Genomic DNA, 18,806 nt, shown 5'->3' with positions numbered 1-18,806 from the left:
CCCCCCCCCCCCGCAAAGGAGATAACCTCTTCTCAGCTCCCAGAGACCGCAGCTGCGTGGGAACATGGGCCCAGTGGGTGCGGACTTTGATTGTTGAAAAGCAGCTAGCTGCACATGTGGATTCTTCATGAACGCTCCTGACTTTTAAGCCTAGGCAATGTCTGAAGAAATGAGTTTAAGGTGTCTGAGTTAGAATTACAATCCGCTCCCTCACTGAAGGGGCTTTGCTCAAGGCCAGTCCTCTCGGTAGAGACCAGGAGCCGCAGCCCTGGTCAGTGTTCTTGGTGGAGGATTCCAGGCCTGCAGAGCTGCAAGAGACTCCGGCGGGGGTTGGAGGGGGAATCCCCCGCTCAACAGCAAAGTGCAGGTGCACCCACATCCCCACCCACACGTGCTTTTAGACGCAGGGCCTCTGTGGGGCGTTTGCAGGCAACCCCGATACCAGGCTTTAATGCACCACCCTCCCTCCAAGGGCTGCTTTTCCATGACAATGACAAAAGTGATGATGATGATAAAGACAGGACAATCCTGGGAGCAGCAGCAAACACTTTCTGAGCGCTCAGGGTGAGTGACGACTGAGCTAAGTGGTTTAATTTTAGCAACCCTGAGAAGTGCAACATTATCCCCATTTATAGTTGATGACTCAGGTTCAGAGAGGTTGAGTGACTTGTCCATGGTCACACAGCTTGGTGAGGCGCTCGGTCACATCTCAAACCCAGGTCAACCTGATGTCGAAGACGTTGCTCTCAATTCCCTAATTCTATACCCTTGGATGAGTTACTTAACCTGGGTACCTCCTTGCCATCATGAGTAAAAGGGGGCAACTGCATCAATCACCTGGGGGTGTTTCCAGGTGGCTCATGGAACGCCCATCAATCACCTGGGGGTTACATGAGCCAATATACATGACAGCACTTAGAACAGCGTCCTGCACACAAGCGGCCAAGCGTGATGGCTCTTGCTGTCATCAGCATTATGATAAAGTTCAGTAGCTGCTAATACACTAACCACACCCCAAAGGAATGAATCGGCCCCGCTTTGGAGATTGGACATTGCCCTGTACTTTTCCATATTTTTGTCTGCTATATTTTACTTTAAGTGAAGCCATGCTTTTAATTTCAATTTATTTATTAAGAAACTATCACTACCCTGAATGAGAAACCCATACCACTTGCTCTAATTAATGAAAATGGACATTACTACTAAAATGTTTTCAAGTTGTTTACATGTGCCACCCAGATAACACCATCTCTCCCACCTCAGGGGCTCAGGACCTCTCTGGGGCCAGAGCGAAAGAAGAGCCCCAGTGAGGGATGGAGCTGCATCCCATCACCACAGACCCTCCACACTGACCAGAGGCCCAAGGCTTCTCCTACAGTGCAAACCCCACTGTGGCTCCAACCAACTGCCCTCGGGGAAGGGCTGTCTGGCCCAGCCCTCTCTCTCTCTCCATCCTATCCCGGCTCTGACCACATCTACCTACAGCTCTGCCAAAGTCCCATGGTCTTTCCTAGTCCCAGGCCAGCCACAGCAACCAAAATCCAGCCCGTGGGTTGTTTGCAAATAAAGCTTGCTGGCACCCAGCCATTCCTTTTCCTTTTGCACATCCTCACCTGGCAGAGGTGAGACCTTCCTGGCCACAAAGCCAATGAGATTTATAGCCGGCCCTTTACAGAGAAAGCAGCTGACCCTGTTCTCAGTCCTTGCAAGGGTCCCTCTGCCCGCCAGGACGCTCTCTCCCTCACTCTCTGGCTGGACAATTTCTACTCATCCCTCTACCCCAGCTGGGCTGCCCCAGTCTCCAGCGCACCCACTGCATGGACTCAGCGCCAGGGGTCACCAGGTTTGCTCACCTGCTCACATCCACCTGGGAGGAGAGACCCAGACACATTATCATCACAACCCCAGACCCAACAGCACGTCTCCCCGAGAGAAAAGTCCTTAATACAGATTTGTGATCTCAACAAACCAACTCTGGTCTCGAGAATCCATCCCGAAATCAAGAGCGTGGACAGAAAGCACCTGAGGTTAGAGGGGGCGCTGACGGGAGCAGAAAGTCTGCCAGGGAGGGACGCCAGTGGGAGGCGGGGTGCAGCAGCCCGCAGAAGGGAGGCTCCACGGTCAAGGGCAGTGCTGGGCTGCTAGGACCCCAGGCGGAAGGCAACGCTTCAGCTGGCCGTCAGAATCCCGCCAACCACTGGCCCGAATGAAGTCAGATGGTGGGGGACACAGGGACACAGCGGTGACAAAAGGGTCTCTGCAGGAGAGGCCAGGACTGTCCCAAGGGCCACAGCCCTTCAGACCCCAAACTCCTATCGTGTCTCCAAGCTGGGGTGACACTGAAGAGAGACAGCCATCCCCAGGGAGAGTAGGGCACGCCTCTCGGCAGGTGCCCGCGAAGGCCAGAGGGATGCCGTGGCCGGGGCAGCAGGGGAAAGTGCAGGTGTGAGTGGCGTCTGGGGAAGCAGCAGCAGAGCACAGGTGCCCCCCTCAACCCCCGGCTCTGAAACCAAAGAGCCTACCAGAGAGGCCCCGGCCAGAGAGGCCCGTGCACACGCCCGCATTTCTCAGCCCAACACCGTGGGGACGCAGGACACGTCGCAGCCGCCACGCCGGGCCTGGCAATGTTTGCAGCTGCGGTTCTACGAGCGGGCAGGCCTCCTGCTTGACGGCCAGGTTGCCTGGAAGGTTTCTATGAAAACACTGCTAACAGGTGAGAGCGAGCAGTGGGTAGAGGCTTCACAGCAGTGTTTCTGTGGTGGGTTCGTGCTTTTCTCCCTCTCCATCCCTCCCTCAGCCCCTCTCTCCTCCCCTCCCCCATACCTGACAACTGCCCTGGTCTATTCAACTTAAATCACAAGAACCACCACCACGGCTCCCACCAAGAATCACTCAACGTGGCAGACGCTGCCCTGAGCTCCTCCCACCCTGCAGATAACCCGATACAGGCCATTCTTTTCTCCATCCTGCCCTACTGCCTTGGGGTAGCTAAGATGCTCCCAGAGATCGGCTTCTTTGGAGAGAATTTTCCCGCTCAGAAGTTCGGAGGGAACAAGCAAAGACACCCCGGGAGGAAGGTGGATGGTAAGGGACCTGTGACCATCTGGAAGCACCTTCATCCACTGCTCTGCCAGACTTGGGAAGATGCTGGAGAAACGCTCCAGCGAACATTTGAACTCAACCATGTGGTGGAGCGTGGCAGGGCTCAGAGCCCGGGGCACGGCTGAGCCTCCGAGGACGGTCTTCCACCACGGCTGCTGCCCAGCTCGGGCTGGGGACCTCAGTCGCCACCCAGGCGGATGGCCTCCTGGGAGCAGCTCAAGCCTGGTGTCCAATCAATACCTGCATCGTCTGAAGGGGTGTCCGAGGACAGCGTCTCATCCAGGGAAGCCTGGTCCGTCCCAGTGGCCAAAGGGCTCCCCAGCTGGGCTTCCGCCGAGGTCAGCGGCTCCTGCTTGGGAGTGGAAGGTTCACTCTGTGCAACTCGGGGATCTCCGTCGGGGCTGCACGCTTTGCTCTCAGCGTCTGCAAGGAAATTCAGCTGTCAGCTGAGCCTGACTCCCTTCCTACCTGCTTTCATTCACGCGCGAAGTGACTTCCTGGGAAGTATGCTATCCCAGGCCTGATGTGGTACCCTGCACGCTCTCGCACACCCTGAGGATCCCTTTCCAGAGCCTTCCTAAGGCAGCACTGAGCGTCACAACACCCGCTGGCTTCTGGCCGCACCACTTCCAGCCTGTGCGCTCTTCCTTCGACACCCGTGGGAGACTGGACAATGCCCCCCACCCATGTCCTCGCCTTTGTGGTGCCCCCGACCCTTGGCCTCTGCCTTGTGGCTTGCTTTGGCCAATGGGAAGTGAGCAGGTTTGTTGCAGCAGCGGCTTTAAAAGTACCTGCACATTCCTGCGCGTCTCTCCTGTACCCGGACCTCACCCTGAGGACAGGCCCAGCCAGCCTGCTGGGGATGAAAGATGGTGGGGGGCGGGGGAGCAGAGCCAAGGCGCCCCCATCCTGCCAGCCAAGGCCACCCAGACAGGTGATGACAAGCCTTAATTGCTGCCCATGCCGGAAGTGCTGGGCTGTTACTACCAAGGCTACAAATTACCTTTCACCTCAGCACCCACCATCCTACCATTAGTCCCCCATCACAGAAATGCTTCTCGTTTGTTGGGTCCAGCATTGTGCCAACGCTGTAAAGGCAGAGATTAACAAGACGGTCATTACCCCCCAGGTGGCTCAAACTGTGGGCGGCCACACAGCTGCCCACACGTGGCATTGCCAGTCCAATAGAGGCACAGCCAAGGGCTGAGGCGGGAATCAGAGAGTCCTTGGTCTAGGCAGGTGCCCGTCTCAGAACGGAGGACACCAGGCTCCTAGTAGGGCTGAAAGGAGGAACCGGCACTCCCCTTGCTGGGGCTCAGTGGCTGGAGCCTTTGAGGGTCTGGCCTTTGACTGGTTGATCACCTTGGGTCATATCTTATTGCTGTGGGGCCGGGCGCTCAAGAGCATAACAACTGGTCCAGATCACACAACCACAGAGTGGCAGGTCCAGGCAGAGAGGCTCAGCCAGCCGATCGTACTCAGCCTTCGGAGACGCAGCTCACAGCCCAGTGCATGCAGCACCCACAAAGTCCCTGGCTCAACCCTAGGCCCCACGGCCAGGTCATCCAGGCCGCTGCAGTGCAGCGTGTCAGTGTAGGCTGCACACGCCCACACGGCTGGGAGGCAGCAGTGTGGGGGCACCAGCCTTGCTTGGAGGCAGCGGGGAGAGGAGGAGGAGAGATTTATTTCAGAGCTGGGGGTCCGTTGCTTAAGTCAGTCCTGGTTCCCCCCTGCTGTCAGGTAGCAGTGTCCCTTCCACTGCCCAAAGTGCCCGGGTGGGACAAAAGGTATAAGGTCATCCTCTCTACCCACCCCACCACACGGCACATGGGGTTTCTTGTGCCCAGGCAGCAAATGTCTCCAGGCCTCAATTTCCTCTTCTATAAAATGGGGCTAATACTCCTGGCTTCAGAGAGTCAGAGTGAGAATTCAGTGAGTGAATGTCCATAACGCATCTGGCATGAAGCAAACACCATGCATGTGCTTATAATTACCCTCACTGCTGCTCACAAAGGGGAGGACGACGATGACAAGGGTGATGGTCTGGCCACTCGGCCTGGGCCCCTCGGCCCACGTGGTATCAACAGGGCGCTCCCCACACCCAGGACTCGGGCCAGGCCTGTGACGTGACCCTGTGGGGGACGTGCACTTGTAATCACTGTTCACCATCTTCCGTCTGCTGCACGCCCCCTCGCGGGGAGGGCAGAACGGCCAGAGTCTGGAGACTTGGGTCTTGGAAGATGCCATCTGTGCAGCCATGTCACCTGGACTGGGGGGTAGGTCTAGACCAGGGACCGGCTACCCTTCTCTAGAAAGAAGCAGATGGCCAGTACTTGTATTTTAGACTTTCTGGGCCACATGCCACAGTATCCACGCTCCATATTCATCTTTGTTGTTTATTTTTTACAAAAGTCCTTTAAGTTTAAAACCATTCTTAGCTCTCAAGGGGCTTTACGAAAACAGGCCTTGGGCCAGATCTGACCAGCAGCCAACCAACCTCCACCCAGGAAAAGACCAAGACACAAGCCGAGAGAAGCCACCCAGTGGACACAGTTAGATGCCACCAAGCTCAAAACTACACCTTCTTGGACCCTCTCTCGCGACTGGTTTACTCATACTTGAAACACAGCTGTGACAGTCTCTGCTACCAGCTCACTTGGCTGCTGGTGACAGAGGTGACAGCCAGCACTGACTGAGGCTGTGCACAGCTAGAGACGCAGCACGGCACTCTGCTGGCGCCATCTCACCTGAATGTCACAGCTCCCCGCCCCGGTAGGTGTGGCTACCACCCACCCTTTACAGATGGTGACACTGAATCTTAGAAGGGGCGGGTCATTTGCTGCTCACAACAATCCCTGTTGTTAATAATAACGGCATCTCCATCATTATCATCATCATCATCATCAGTGAAATGGCCAGAACACTGAAACCGCGAGGCCCAAAGGTCCCCACCCTCCACCTGGGCTCAGCAAAGGCTGCACCCGGACGCACAGTCCCGGGATTCCTCCACCTACTTTTACGGCTTAGCGGACTTGCAGGACTTTTCTGGGCTGTGCTCAGAGCTCCGGCTCATAATCATGTTTAGTGAAAAGTCACAGTTCTCAAAATAGCCTGGGCGGCAGGGTCGTTGCTAAGCAATGCTGGCAGGCAGGGCGGGGGAGCTGTGGGCAGCTGGTCCCCTGCTCCTCTCACTATACTGTGGGCGCCCCCTCCCGGCCAGGCGCTTCCGAGGGCGGCAGAGGGGAGCCGGGGCCGGAGGCTGGGTTATATGCAGAGCAGCCACACTGAGAGGGGACATGCCCCAAGCAAACACGCACCCCGCACGCGCACGCCTGCATGCACACGCACGCACGCACGTGCCTGCATGCACACGGACACGCGCGCGCGCGCGCACACACACACACACACACACACACACACACACACACACACACAGCCCCTGGCGCTCCTGCCACACAGAAGCCAGACAGACTTGACTCGCCACTGCCAACTGCCCTGAGGACAGGGACCTCGTGTCTTTCAGGTCACGGAACACAGCACCGTGGTAACAGCCACCTCCTCCTTACATCCAGTGATAGAGAATGAAAGTCCTCAAACTATTAAGACAAAGCCAAGCAGACACATTCAGGAGGATGGAGTAAAATCGCTCAGGGCACACACGGCGTCTGGACAGAGAAGTGGGCCAGCTCCTGTCCTCACTCATCGTATGTGGGCCAGGGACCCGGTGCAGGGGCTGGGACACCAGCCTGCCCTCGCCTGTCACAGATGTGTCGCTGGTCAAAGCTGTGAAGTTGGAGTGGGAGGAAAAGGTCAGCTCCCGGTCCCTCATGCAGACCTGGTCGCATCTCACACAACTTCTAACCATACTAATAGGGTCCTTCCTCGATCCGGCAGATTCCCAGACCTTCAGGAACCAAGGATAGGTCAGAGGGGTTCATGAAACGCATGTGTTCACAGTATCACAAAATAACAACCCCCCCGGAGAGCGGGGAGGGCAACCCCATGCCCTGGACACGGGCTCACCTCCAGGACGTGCAGGCTCTCTCCTGCAGGCCCGTCCACAGCCAGCTCACGCTGCTACGCTCCTGATCGCTTTGTGGGCAGACTCCAGGGGGCTGACCCAGGGGCGTGTCCATGTGCACGCGTGTGCACACCTGTGCAGGGCAGAGGACCTTCCTGGGTTCGGCCTGGCCTAGGACGTTCAAGTGTGAGTTCCTGAGGCTGCTAAGAACTGCAGGCAGCTCTGGGAGGGTCTGTGGCCCCAGCCTGTGGGGGGGCCTCTCTGGGCCCTTCGGTCACTGTCGGAGGCTCACTCAGCCCCCCAGGTGCCCCCTGGGTGTGAAGTCCAGGCTCAGTGTGGGGTAGGGGGCAGCCAACCACAGGGGGGCGCTCCTGGCTACAAAGCTGGCCAGCCGAGCTGGGCGCAGGTGGTGGCGATGAGGATGATTCCTGAATCCAAGCCGGGGGCCATCTCTGAAGGGGGAGGGGGCGGTTCAACTCCCGGGGCCACGGATCAACCCAGCAGGAACCCTGCTGTCCTACCTCCAGGACAAATTCGGGACCGACAGAGGCTGACCTAGAGCTCGACTTCACCCCAGTGAGAAAAGGCATTTTCTCAGCAAGTGCAGGACGGAAACAATCGCTCCAAGAGGTATGCACCCCAGGAGCCCGTTGGCAAACACTCTCACATCTCCCCTTACCCCTGTGTGTCCATTAGAGGTAATACAGTTAAGAGTTTAAGGGAGATGAGTGGGTGGTGAGCCCACACCCCTGCCCCCTCCCCCAGACCCGGTCCCTTCCCAGGGGCAATGCCTGCTGCCCTGCTTCTAACACGCACTCCCCAGCGACAGCCCCGCAGGCTCACTGCAGACTCAGCCCACCTGCCCCGTGGCTGCCCGGGGTGCCACGGCCACAGGGGTGCCTGTCACCCAGCCGCCTACTGGGGAGTCGAATTCTCTCCATTCCGTCCATGCTGCAGGGAGAGGCAGGGAGGACGCAAGTCCCTGTCAGGACCCCCGCCCCTTTCTCACCTCCCCTAACCCGCACCCACCTTCTCTTTCCTCCTCCTCGGGGTGCCTGCTCCCTCCCCCCACGGGGTCCGGTGCGGGCTGCTCCACTGGGCTGGAAGACGCTCCCCCGTCTCCCATCGCTCTCTGCTTCTCATCCTGGGTGGCACCAACGTTGGAAGCAGCTGGGGAGGCTTATAAACTGCGGACGCCTAGGTCCCACCCCCAGCGCCTCTGATTAAGGAGCTCGCCAGGTGACCCTAATTGCTGCAAGTTCTGAGAAGCAGCCTGTTGACTCCTGCTATTAGACCCACTCCACCAACACCTCCCCCAGCCCCGGACCAGGTCAGGGGCCCAACTCACGTTCCTCAGGTTCTACGTGCTTTCCTTCACCATACTCAGCTCAGCTGTGATTTTGTATTGATTTGTGGGATTATCTAATGTTTGTTCCCCACTGGACTGTGAGTTCTGGGAGAAAGGTATTTTGCTCACCTGTATCCTCGGCAGCTAACACAGACCCTGGCCCATAGCAGGTGCTCAGTAAAATGGTGTGGCGTCAGTTAATGGGCGTATTGTCAATTCTTGAGCAAAGAGACTGTGTTTCAGGCCCCTCCAGTTCCTGGTCCACAATCACTTAGCCAGAGAGAAAGAGTGATCTAAAGTCAGGGTTGGCAAACTAGGCCCTGGGGGCCACATCTAGCCCACCGTCTGTTCCACAGATCCCCGAGCTACGAAGGGATTTTACCTCTTTAAATGGCTGAAAAGGAAAAATAATACTTGATGGCACATGGAAGTTATATGAAATTCAAATTTCAATGTCCCTAAATAAAGTGTTACCAGCACCCAGCCAAACCCACAACTTTGTGTAGTGTCTGGGGCTGCTTTTGCCTGATAACAGCAGGGGTAAGTATGGACCTCACAGCCTAAAATATCTACTGTCTGACTCTCTACAGAAAAGGCTCGCTGACCCCAATCTAAAGCAGTACTGCAGGTGGGCCGGCATGAGATTTCCCCGCCAAACACAGAAGCCAGGAGAGCTGGCCCCTGAGCACGTCAGTCACGGGCTCACCCCATCAACTCGGCGGCTGGCTCTCTGTACTGAGGCCCCCAGACAAAATCGTCTTAAAAAGATTCAGAGTTTAGGAAAGGAAAAACCGCACTTCTCCTGGAAGTTTTTCCCTTTAATGATTCACCTATCACTTTATCTTTGATGGGAATCAAATCCATGTTTTCCTTCATCAGCGATAATATTTTTAAAAACAGATGATAAACAGACCTTCATATTGTTTTCATTTTCCCTCCTCCCGCCCCAAGAGTTAAGGTAAGTTTTGTTGGCAACATATTCAAAATGCCAGAGTTTGGAGCTTTTTGGTTCCATCCAAATCCAAACAGTCCAGATCTCCATCTCAGCAATGACATTCTCCCAAATCTGAGTCAGACTGGAGCGTCTAACATCTGAACGTCACAGGACTTGATACCAAGTTTTTTTTACAGGCAAAGTTTGATTATTAGCACTAAGCAATTTCCCACGTATGTTTCTCCTGAAAACAGCATCATCATCAAAGAGGAATGACTACAAGGGCCCTACCGGACGCAGAGCACGTTATAAATCCAGATTCACGGACTCCATAGGCTCCCTTTCTACTTCCTGATACCTGGGCCAAATTACAAAGACACCAATAATATTTTAAGGCTAAAATGGAGACAGGAATACCATTTATTCATGTGAGCCTCACAGAATTGGCTCTGTGAGGCCAGGTTCTTTCAGTCAGGAGGCAAGCGCTTGGTCCAGCTCCAGAGAGACCTGCAGGCAGCAGTGAGGTTGTCTGAGACCCCACCACCCCTGCCAAGCTTTAGGGTCTCAGAGAACTAGAAAGCATGAAAGTCTAGCGTCAGGACCCAAGTCCTGTGCCTCACGCCATCACCAAGGGAGGAAGATGGGGGAACCCAAGAATCCTTAAATTAATTGTGCGAGTGATAAAACCTGGTGCTTCTCAGAGATGCAAACAAGGGCGGCTTCACAGACACCACGGTGATGAAGGTTTCTGGACCAGATTCTGAACAGCAACCGGGCCCTCTGGCTGCGTGACACAGGGCACCTACCTCCCAGACCCTCCCATTGCTCACCTGGAGACCGGGGGCTAACACCACACCCAGTCACAAGGATGCTGTGAGGACAAAAGGTTGAAGGCGAGTAGAACGCCCAGCAGAGCACCCAGCATATAATCGATCCTTGATAAACGGTAGCTGTAACACTAGGTGGTCATGGGGAACAAATAACTCACCCGAATCCAGGATTAAACTCTGAATATGAAAAAACAAAAAAATCAGGACTAGCCACTAGCTTCACCCACACCCAGCTCGGGCGGGAAGCAACCCCTCATCCCCAGGGCAGGTGGCTGCACTCAGCTCCACGCCCCATGAGCAGCCAACTCTTAGACTCACCGATGGGTCCTCAGAGGCCCAGGGGCTGAGCCGTGGGTCCTCATTGGACCCACGGAGGCCTCATTCAGGTCCAGGAGCCACAGCTGGACACCCGACTCCTCTGACTTCCACGCCACCCTGATGGACTTGCTGGACCCCCGTGAGACCCCCAGCTCAGCATTCCTGGGCCCAGCCCTGCCCGGCCCGGGGTGGCCCACTTACCCTGCTCCATCAGCTCCAGGAGCCCCTTCCTGACGAGGTCCTCCCGACCTTGCCTGCTGGCCATCTTCTCGAAGGCTGCACACAACACAGACATCCAGGTGAGTCACGGGCAGAGCGCCGCAGGGCCCCGCCCGAGCCCGGCCAGTGCCACCTCCAGTGTAGGAAGACAGCAGAGAGGCAGCAGGTGACCGTGGGTTAGGGGTCCCCAGGTGGGGGTGTGGTTCAGGAACCCGAGCTCCCCCCTAAGCCATGTGCTGAGCAGGGCAGAAGAGAGGTGCCGTGAGCACTGTTTAAGGCAGTGGCTTCCATGGCTCATCTGAGAAGCGATGCCCCGTGTACCACCGTCTCTAGGCTCCCATTCCCACCCTCCGCCGACTACGCCTTCATTTTCCAGCCCAGGACCTTGTCCCCCAAATACCCTGGGGTGCTTTTCTGTGGTTCTGTTTTCACCTGCTAAATACATCCTGACCGCCCTTCTGTCTGTTCACAGACCAGTCTTCTGCCCAACTGTCCCACCAGAGGCTCCTCCGATGAGCCCCACATTCATGCTTTCAAAGAATGTGCCAGTAGGGACTTCCCTTAAGAATCCGCCTGCCAAGGCAGGGGACACGTGTTCGAGCCCTGGTCCGGGAAGATCCCACATGCCGCGGAGCAGCTAAGCCCGTGCGCCACGACTACTGAGCCTGCGCTCTAGAGCCCGCGAGCCACAACCACTGAAGCCCACGTGCCACAACTACTGAAGCCCGATGCCTAGAGCCCGTGCTCCACAGCAAGAGAAGCTGCCGCGACGAGAAGACCGCGTACCGCCATGAAGAGTAGCCCCCGCTCGCTGCAACTGAAGAAAGCCCATGTGCAGACAATGAAGACCCAATGCAGCCAATAAATAAATAATTTTCCTTTAAAATAAAAAGAAAGAAAGAAAGAATAGCTTTAAAAAAAAAAAAAAAAAAAAAAAGAATGTGCCAATCGAACAGGAAGGAGGTGGCCGGGCCCCGATCCCCCTCCACCGAGCCCAACTTGCGGAAGGAACCTCGTCAATTCCTCCTTTGGAACAGCCCTACCGGCCCCCTCATCCCAGGGCAAACCCTCCAGCCGCTGCCCCCGCCTCTCCCCTCGCAGGGGCCCGTCTCACTCTGCTCTCCTGTTTCCCCCTAACCGTCCAGAAAACGACTTGCCTGCAGTAGAATCCAATTTCCAAACACGAACCCATGCCACCCCTCAGACCCTCTCTTTAAAAGATAGGGACAAAGTACCGGCTATAAGCCTGGATCACAAAAGGGCCCTGGGTCACCCACACGTATGAATGCCCTGCCCCACGTGGGAATGAAACAGCCACTCGAGTAGCAGAGCTTAAAGTCTAGTGGCCAATGACGAACAGGCAGTGACCATGAAGTTGTTTATTAAAAGATATTTACTGAGCACCTACTGTGTGCCAGGCACAGGGGAGCAAGACAGGCATGGACTCTGCCTGAGAGCCAGGGCTTTGGGACAGATGGCAAACATCTGGGTGAGTGGCATCGACCAGAATCTGAGAGCACGGGGGCAGGGCTTCTGGGGAAACACGGCTGCTTCCCTGAGTGTGTTTACGCTGAGGGATGGATACAGAAAACCCAAACATACCGGGGAAGAGACATCTGGGGGCAAAGGGAACATAATTTCCTTTCTGAGTCCAATTTCCAATCCAATTGCCAGGTGCCAGCAGTGTGGATAAAACTGAGAAACGGAACTCTGGCGTTGGGAGGTGCAAGCAAAGAGGCTGCCACCCAGTCCAAAAACAAGAGGCGAGCAGGACGAGGGTGAAGGTCTCCAGAAGGGAGGGACCGCGCTGTCTGACCAGTGCTGGGTGGCAGCCTTGGTGGCACCCTGCTCAGATGCACTGACTTGTGAGTCCTCCCAATGACCTGAAGAGGCAATTGCCAGGGGCTGCTGTCTGCAACTCAGGATACCTGTCCCCATGGCCCAAGCTACCCGCCCCCCCCTCCCAGAGCAGGTACGGGCTCAGATGCCACTTCCCAGACTTCAGGCTTCCGAGAGCCACCTTCATGGCGTCACCCAGTCCCCACTCTCCCCAGACCACTGTCTGCATTGTTTTTTTTTTCCTCTCTCTAAATCATCTTTATTTTTACTTCATCTCATCCTAACCAAGGATGCCTGTGAAAACGGGGATTGGATAGGCTGAAATAAATAACATCCCACACTTTGGGGGGAAAGAATGGTTTAGCACAAATAAATGAAATGCAGTGCTATCTGCAGAATTCCAAATGCTTGATAAAGGGCCCAACGGGGATGCCTGCCCCAAGGCAGGGATGCTACAGGTCTTAACCTGGAGACCCTCAGTCCCCCGGCAGGGCCCGCACAGCATCCTGAAAAACTCACAGGTTGCTCCCCGCAGCCCAGTGCCAAGTGGGCCAGGGACACAGGGTCCTGAGAGCACCCAGCTCACCCTCCAACCCCACGGCCCAGAGAGCATCAGGGGCTCCCCGAGGTCACAGAGGTCACCCTGCTCTGGCCCCCTAAGCCTTTCACTGATGCCCGGGCGAGGCTTTCCCAACTCGGTGCGTTTGCACAGCTGTTCCCCCAGCTGCGATGCTCTTCCCTGCTTTCCTCCAGGGGGCCGATTATGCCTCAGCTCACTGTCACCTCCTCACCTGGGTCTTCTCAGGCCACTCAGCCCAGGGCAACGCCCACCCCCCACCTCCCCCTCAGCACCACCAAGGTCGTGACTGTCACACGTGCTTGTCTGTCGCCTGACCCCCCAGTTGGCGGAAAGCTCTAAGCGGCCAGGGTCTGGGTCTCCCTGTCTACTTTGTGCCTGGCACACAGGAGCCACACAATGTTCATCGAATATCGACGTTTGTTCTGCTTTCATCCTTGACAAGGAGAATCTGTCCATCAACTTCTTGGGTAGTTAAAACAATAAGTTTGTAAATTGTATAGAAAGTGTGGGTGGAAGCACCGCCCCCGCCCCCCGCAGCTGTTAGGAGCCCCCCCCCCGGCCCCCCCACTGGCTTTGCCTCTGCCAGCCCCTGAGCCCGGGAGTCTGCACCCCTTCAAGGCTGGGACCACAGGGACCGCCAGAGGCAGCAGCCCAAGACGGGCACTTAGCAGGCGGGTCCCCGAGGCCCAAGACTAACTCCACACTGAGCAGCTCCCTCACTGACTGTTTCCAGCAGCAGCTAACAGGCCTGCGGGAGCTGAGATGCTGTCTCCCCTGGGGTCTGCTTCTCAGGGCACCGACCTCCGCTTCACCGACGGCACCCTATCGCCCAGGAACCAGACCCGAGCCCGGCTGCCAGGGCTCCAACCCCAAGCCCACAACCTGCTGCTGCCTGGCCCTGGGAGCGGCTGCCCATCTGATCCCGCTTCCCGTTCCTGACATGGGCAGAAGCGCTGTGATACGTGGGCTTCTGAGCATGTAGTTGTTAGAAACGTGCTGTGTCGCTTTGACTCTTATGGCCAGTTTTGTTGTCGTCACCACGTGCATCCCCTGGGCCAGTCTCATGGCCAGAGCTCCTGGCTTGGAGTTCGAGGGGGCGGGGGCAGCGGTCCAGCCTCTCGTAACCCAGCTTCCCACAGAGCTGAAGGTGAGGGAGGGGAGCTCTGGGGTCCTTTAGTGGGAGGGCATCCGGACAGGGCTGCCCAGGTAGGAGCTGCCTCTTCAGGAGAAGCTTAGGAGCCGGTGAGCATCGGTATCGAGGCCAAACTGAGGCCCCGACCCTCTGAGTGAATCCCCCAGGGGGCTCTTGGGGACGGTGGGACCCAGGCCCCGGGGTTGTCACAGTGAGGGTCCAGGTGCAGGAGGGCTGGGTGCTCCCCACTCCGGTGTGGTCAGGAAGGAGAGATGGTTACAAGCCAGGCCTCAGCTCCAGCCTGGCCTCGCACTGACCTTGAGTCTGCATTTTTAACTAGGTCGAGGGTGACGTGTGTGCCCCTTAGGGTCTGGGCGTGAGTGGGCTTCGGGTGGGACCTGGAGCTGCCTCCCCCCCACCCCCGCCCCCACCAGGGACCTGGAAGGGCCGGTGGAGAGAGGGGACCCGCAGGAGGTTGAACAACTCCTGGCCGTCACAGGCCACAGAGCACAGCCTGCCCCTCCCAACACCAGCAACAGAAAGCGCGGTGACGGTGACGCCAGGCCCCCTCTCCCTGGTGCTCACCGGACGTCGTCTGCTTCAATTTTTCATTTTTCTTTTTCCTCCATTTCCAGGGTTTGAAGATTCTGCCCAGGGTGGCCAGTTTGCTGTTTCTCCTCACGGGGGGAGTTCGAATCCCTGAGAGCAGATATTCAGAGCGCACTGCGGGGGTTTGGTCCATCTCATCTGGAAGGCGAAAACCCAGTGAGGGGGTCAGTGATGACCAAGCCCACACGACAGCCTGGGGGGCCCGAGGTGACTCCCCTCCTCCCTGGGGCCACCAGTGATCCTCCAAAGCCTGGGGCTCAAGAGGGTGGGCCAGGCGATGGAGACGGGGCTTGTTCCATCATGTACCAGCCCACGTTCAGTCGGGTTAATTCACCTCATGCTGCCTGTGAGAAGGGGCAGAGCGTATCCAGAACCAAGAAGCCCTAGAGAGACCCAAAGATGCAGGAACAGCAGGGCTGGAGAGAGCGAGGACCAGGCCAGGGGAGGCCACCAGCAGTCAGAGGGGCCAGGACCTGGGATGGGCCGGTCATCAAAAAAGCCAGCCCAACGCCCCATGGGACGGGCGTCCCAGGGACGGGCAGCCCCAGCCGGCAGCCTCCAGAACAACCCCTGAGGTTTGACTTCCAGAGGGCTGTGCCCGTCAGCAGCCCAAGCCACTCAGCCCCTCTGAGCCTCAGTTTCCACATCTGGAAAATAAAGTTAATCATCATCCCTGATACCTAGGGTTGAGAGGAAAATTCTGTGTGACCATACGGTGGCCAGGACGTCTGGAAACACAGGTAGACCCACATAATACACAGTTTATTGATAGCATGTTACAATCCATGTGAAGTAACATTATCTATGTTTTGAAACTGTCTACCCACTCTAATTAACATGCCGTGCCAGCACGGGTGACTCTCAGTAGAAATTTTCATAATAATTTATATTGTATAAGTAATACAATAATTACTATGGAGCAAAAGTTAGTCACTACTTGTTCTGGGCCGAGTGCTATCATATTTTACCCCCATAGTAAATCTATGAGGTGGAGACTGTTATTATATCCATTTCACAAATGGGTACACTGAGGCTCGGAGCCACAAGCCATTCTGTTAGCTGTCAGAGCGAAGGGATGATGGCCTCGGGCAGCCTGACTCCAGAGGCCCCTCTCGTATCTCTAAGCTGCTTCTAGGGTGACGATATAACTTTATCACCCAAAGCAGGACACACATGGATGCAACACAACAGGACGCACAAACCAAGACCGTCCCAGCCAACCACTCTCTCCAGTTGTCTTTTTTTTCCATACAGCATATGCAGGATCTTAGTTCCCCAACCAGGGATCAAACCCACGACCCCTGCAGTGGAAGCACACAGTCTTAACCACTGGACCGCCAGGGAAGTCCCTGTCTACAGCTGTTATTTAATTGAGTGTTAAGTGTACACCAGAGGCTGGGTCTGCAGGGGGTCCACAAAGAAACTTCGTGTGGACAGACAGCCCAGGGGTCTCGTTGGAGGACTTCTCCCTGCAGACTTAGCAAACTAGCCAGGCTCCTAAGCCAATGACATTTTCCACCTGGTGTTCAGCTATAACCCCAGTGCCCGGCGCCTAGTAGGGGCCCAGGAAGTTCGGGTGGGGTAGTAAGTGAGCCAGGGCAGTCTAAGGACCGGTCACGACCCCCAGCGCCGCACTCCAGGCGTGCAGGATGCAGATGGTCCTTCTCTCCTCAAGAGGCAGTTTATTGCATGTTGTTATCCTCTCCTTTCCTTCCTCCGCCCACGGATGCCAGATGGGAGTGGAACCGCCAGTGCCATGTGGCCCCAGCAAAGCTGACTGTCCTGGAGGCATTTTTGGCACAAAGGAGAAAGAAATGGCCTGGTCTCCCCAAGCTTCCAGGCTGGTTTGAAGATAAAGACGAAGATCCCCAGAGATACGCACATAGATGAGGAAGAATTGTCATCGCTTCATTTATATCTCATCTCACTCCACAAAGGATGGGCAGCCATTATCAGAAACACACACCCAACAAGACAAATGAGTGTCCGAGGAAATCCAGAGGAAGGGGAGTCTGGACAGAGCCACCGCATCAGGGGTTAGAGACACCACGTGTGGCTCTGAGCTTCCTGGCAGCCAAAGCAAAAAGGAGCAGCACATAGAATAAACTACAAATCAGACCCCAAACCTCACTCCATCTGCCACCTGTATCACTGTGACTTTAGTCCAGGCCACCAGCATCTCTACCCCAGATGCTCACACAAGCCTTCTAACTGGTGTCCCCGTGAACCCCTATAAATGTAAGTCTCATCGTATCGCTTTCCTGCTTACTCCCTGTGGCCTCCCTTCTCATTTAGGACAAAATTGCCAAGGCTGTAAAGGTCTCCGAAATCTGCTCCCAAGCCCCTCCCACCTCACCCCTGCCCACTAGCCTCCTGTTCCATTTTATCAGCAGCATTACTGCGCATTAGCATCTATGGCATGCTATGGAAACCAGAATGTCGTAACTGTTAGGATGCAGGTGCCAGAAGCAGGGATCTGGGCTCACACCCTGGCTCTGTCACTCACTACCTGGGGCTGAAGTGTTGACACCACTGTCCTCCTCCCTCCCTACATTTTCACCTTTACCCCGGCCTTGCTGGGGGAATAGGGGGTACAGGGGACTTCCCAAGTCCTTACCTGGGGGCTCACCATGTGGCTTGCTTGAACCAATGGGAGGTGGGCAGAAGGGACACTGTGGCCCCTTCCTCAACACCCCTTCCCCCCTCCCTCCACCATCACTATTTTATTTATTTATTTATTTATTTATTTTTTGTGGTATGTGGGCCTCTCACTGCTGAGGCCTCTCCCGTTGCGGAGCACAGGCTCCGGACGCGCAGGCTCGGCGGCCATGGCTCACGGGCCCAGCCGCTCCGCGGCATGTGGGATCCTCCTGGACCGGGGCACGAACCAGTGTCCCCTGCATCGGCAGGCGGACTCTCAACCACTGCGCCACCAGGGAAGCCCCCACCATCACTATTTTAATACATTGCCTCCCTGCTCCCTCCCCACAGTGGCTGGAGCAGGTACTGTGGTTCCCACCTCACTTCTGATACACTTGGGTCCTCACCACACAGCCTGGGGCACAGGCAGGGCATGCTGACCACTGAACAGACTGCACACCACTCTCCCCTTGAGAATTCATTCACTCATCCATTCACTCATTCATTCATCTATTCAACAAAAACTTATTGACACCAGCCATGTGCCGGAATTGCGCCAGAAGGAGAATGTGCAGAGCTGAACAGAAAGAATCCCTGCCCCTGTGGGGCTTCTAGTGGCCAGCGGGAGATGGGCAACGGGAGGGCGACTATTAAGAAACCAGGCCTGCTCGCCCCATAGTTAGTTCCCTGCTGCCTTCCTCTCCTTATCTTTCCCCATCACATTCATCACCTGGTGTGTGTGTGTATGTCTGCGTGCGCACACGCAGACACGCACACACACAGACCCACACGCAGACGCACAGCTATTTGTTTGCCTTTTGCTCAGTCACCTCCCTAATTTGACAGCAGGGTCTGCCTTTGATGGTTGGTTTGCAGCTGAATCCCTGGTGCCCAGAACACATAAGGTAGGAACCCATGTGGTAAAGGAGATCCTTCCAGACATGAGGACGGATGGACAGAACCCAGCATCTGCTCAGGGAGCTGGGGGAGACGCGGGGGCTGACTGGCAACAGAGCGTTATGAAAGGCTGCTCTGAGCGGGGTTACTGGAGCTTCTGCTCCAGCCTGGGTGAAAGGGAGCCAGCAGTGTAGATGGGAGCGGGGGCAGGGAACAGGGTCCCAGGCAGAGGAAGAGCGAGGTCGAGGGCTTGGAGGAAGAACGCAGGGTATCAGGGCCATGGATGCAGCTGGGGAGGCACGCAGGGGCTTGAACCTGATTCAAAATTCAGCAGGAG

General features: G+C 56.2%; 1 protein-coding gene across 1 annotated transcript in view; it reads right to left on the bottom strand.

Moving 5' to 3' along the window:
* Window positions 1–18,806, bottom strand: part of PHACTR3 (phosphatase and actin regulator 3) — a gene marked incomplete at its 3' end in the record, with an annotated part of 218,030 nt that overhangs the window by 80,103 nt on the left and 119,121 nt on the right. Inside the window, exons 2-4 of the mRNA XM_007449475.1 lie at window positions 14,909–15,070; window positions 10,755–10,829; window positions 3,343–3,525 (exon numbers count right to left, since the gene is read on the bottom strand). Coding sequence (XP_007449537.1) covers window positions 3,343–3,525; window positions 10,755–10,829; window positions 14,909–15,070 — 420 coding nt within the window. The remainder of the gene's footprint in view (window positions 1–3,342; window positions 3,526–10,754; window positions 10,830–14,908; window positions 15,071–18,806) is intronic.

This window comes from Lipotes vexillifer, unplaced genomic scaffold (assembly GCF_000442215.2).
Source record: "Lipotes vexillifer unplaced genomic scaffold, Lipotes_vexillifer_v1.1 scaffold524, whole genome shotgun sequence".
In the NCBI taxonomy this organism is placed as follows: Eukaryota; Metazoa; Chordata; class Mammalia; order Artiodactyla; family Lipotidae; genus Lipotes; species Lipotes vexillifer.
The sequence above is the reverse complement of the archived record's forward strand: the minus strand, read 5'-3'. Positions and strand labels throughout refer to the sequence as shown.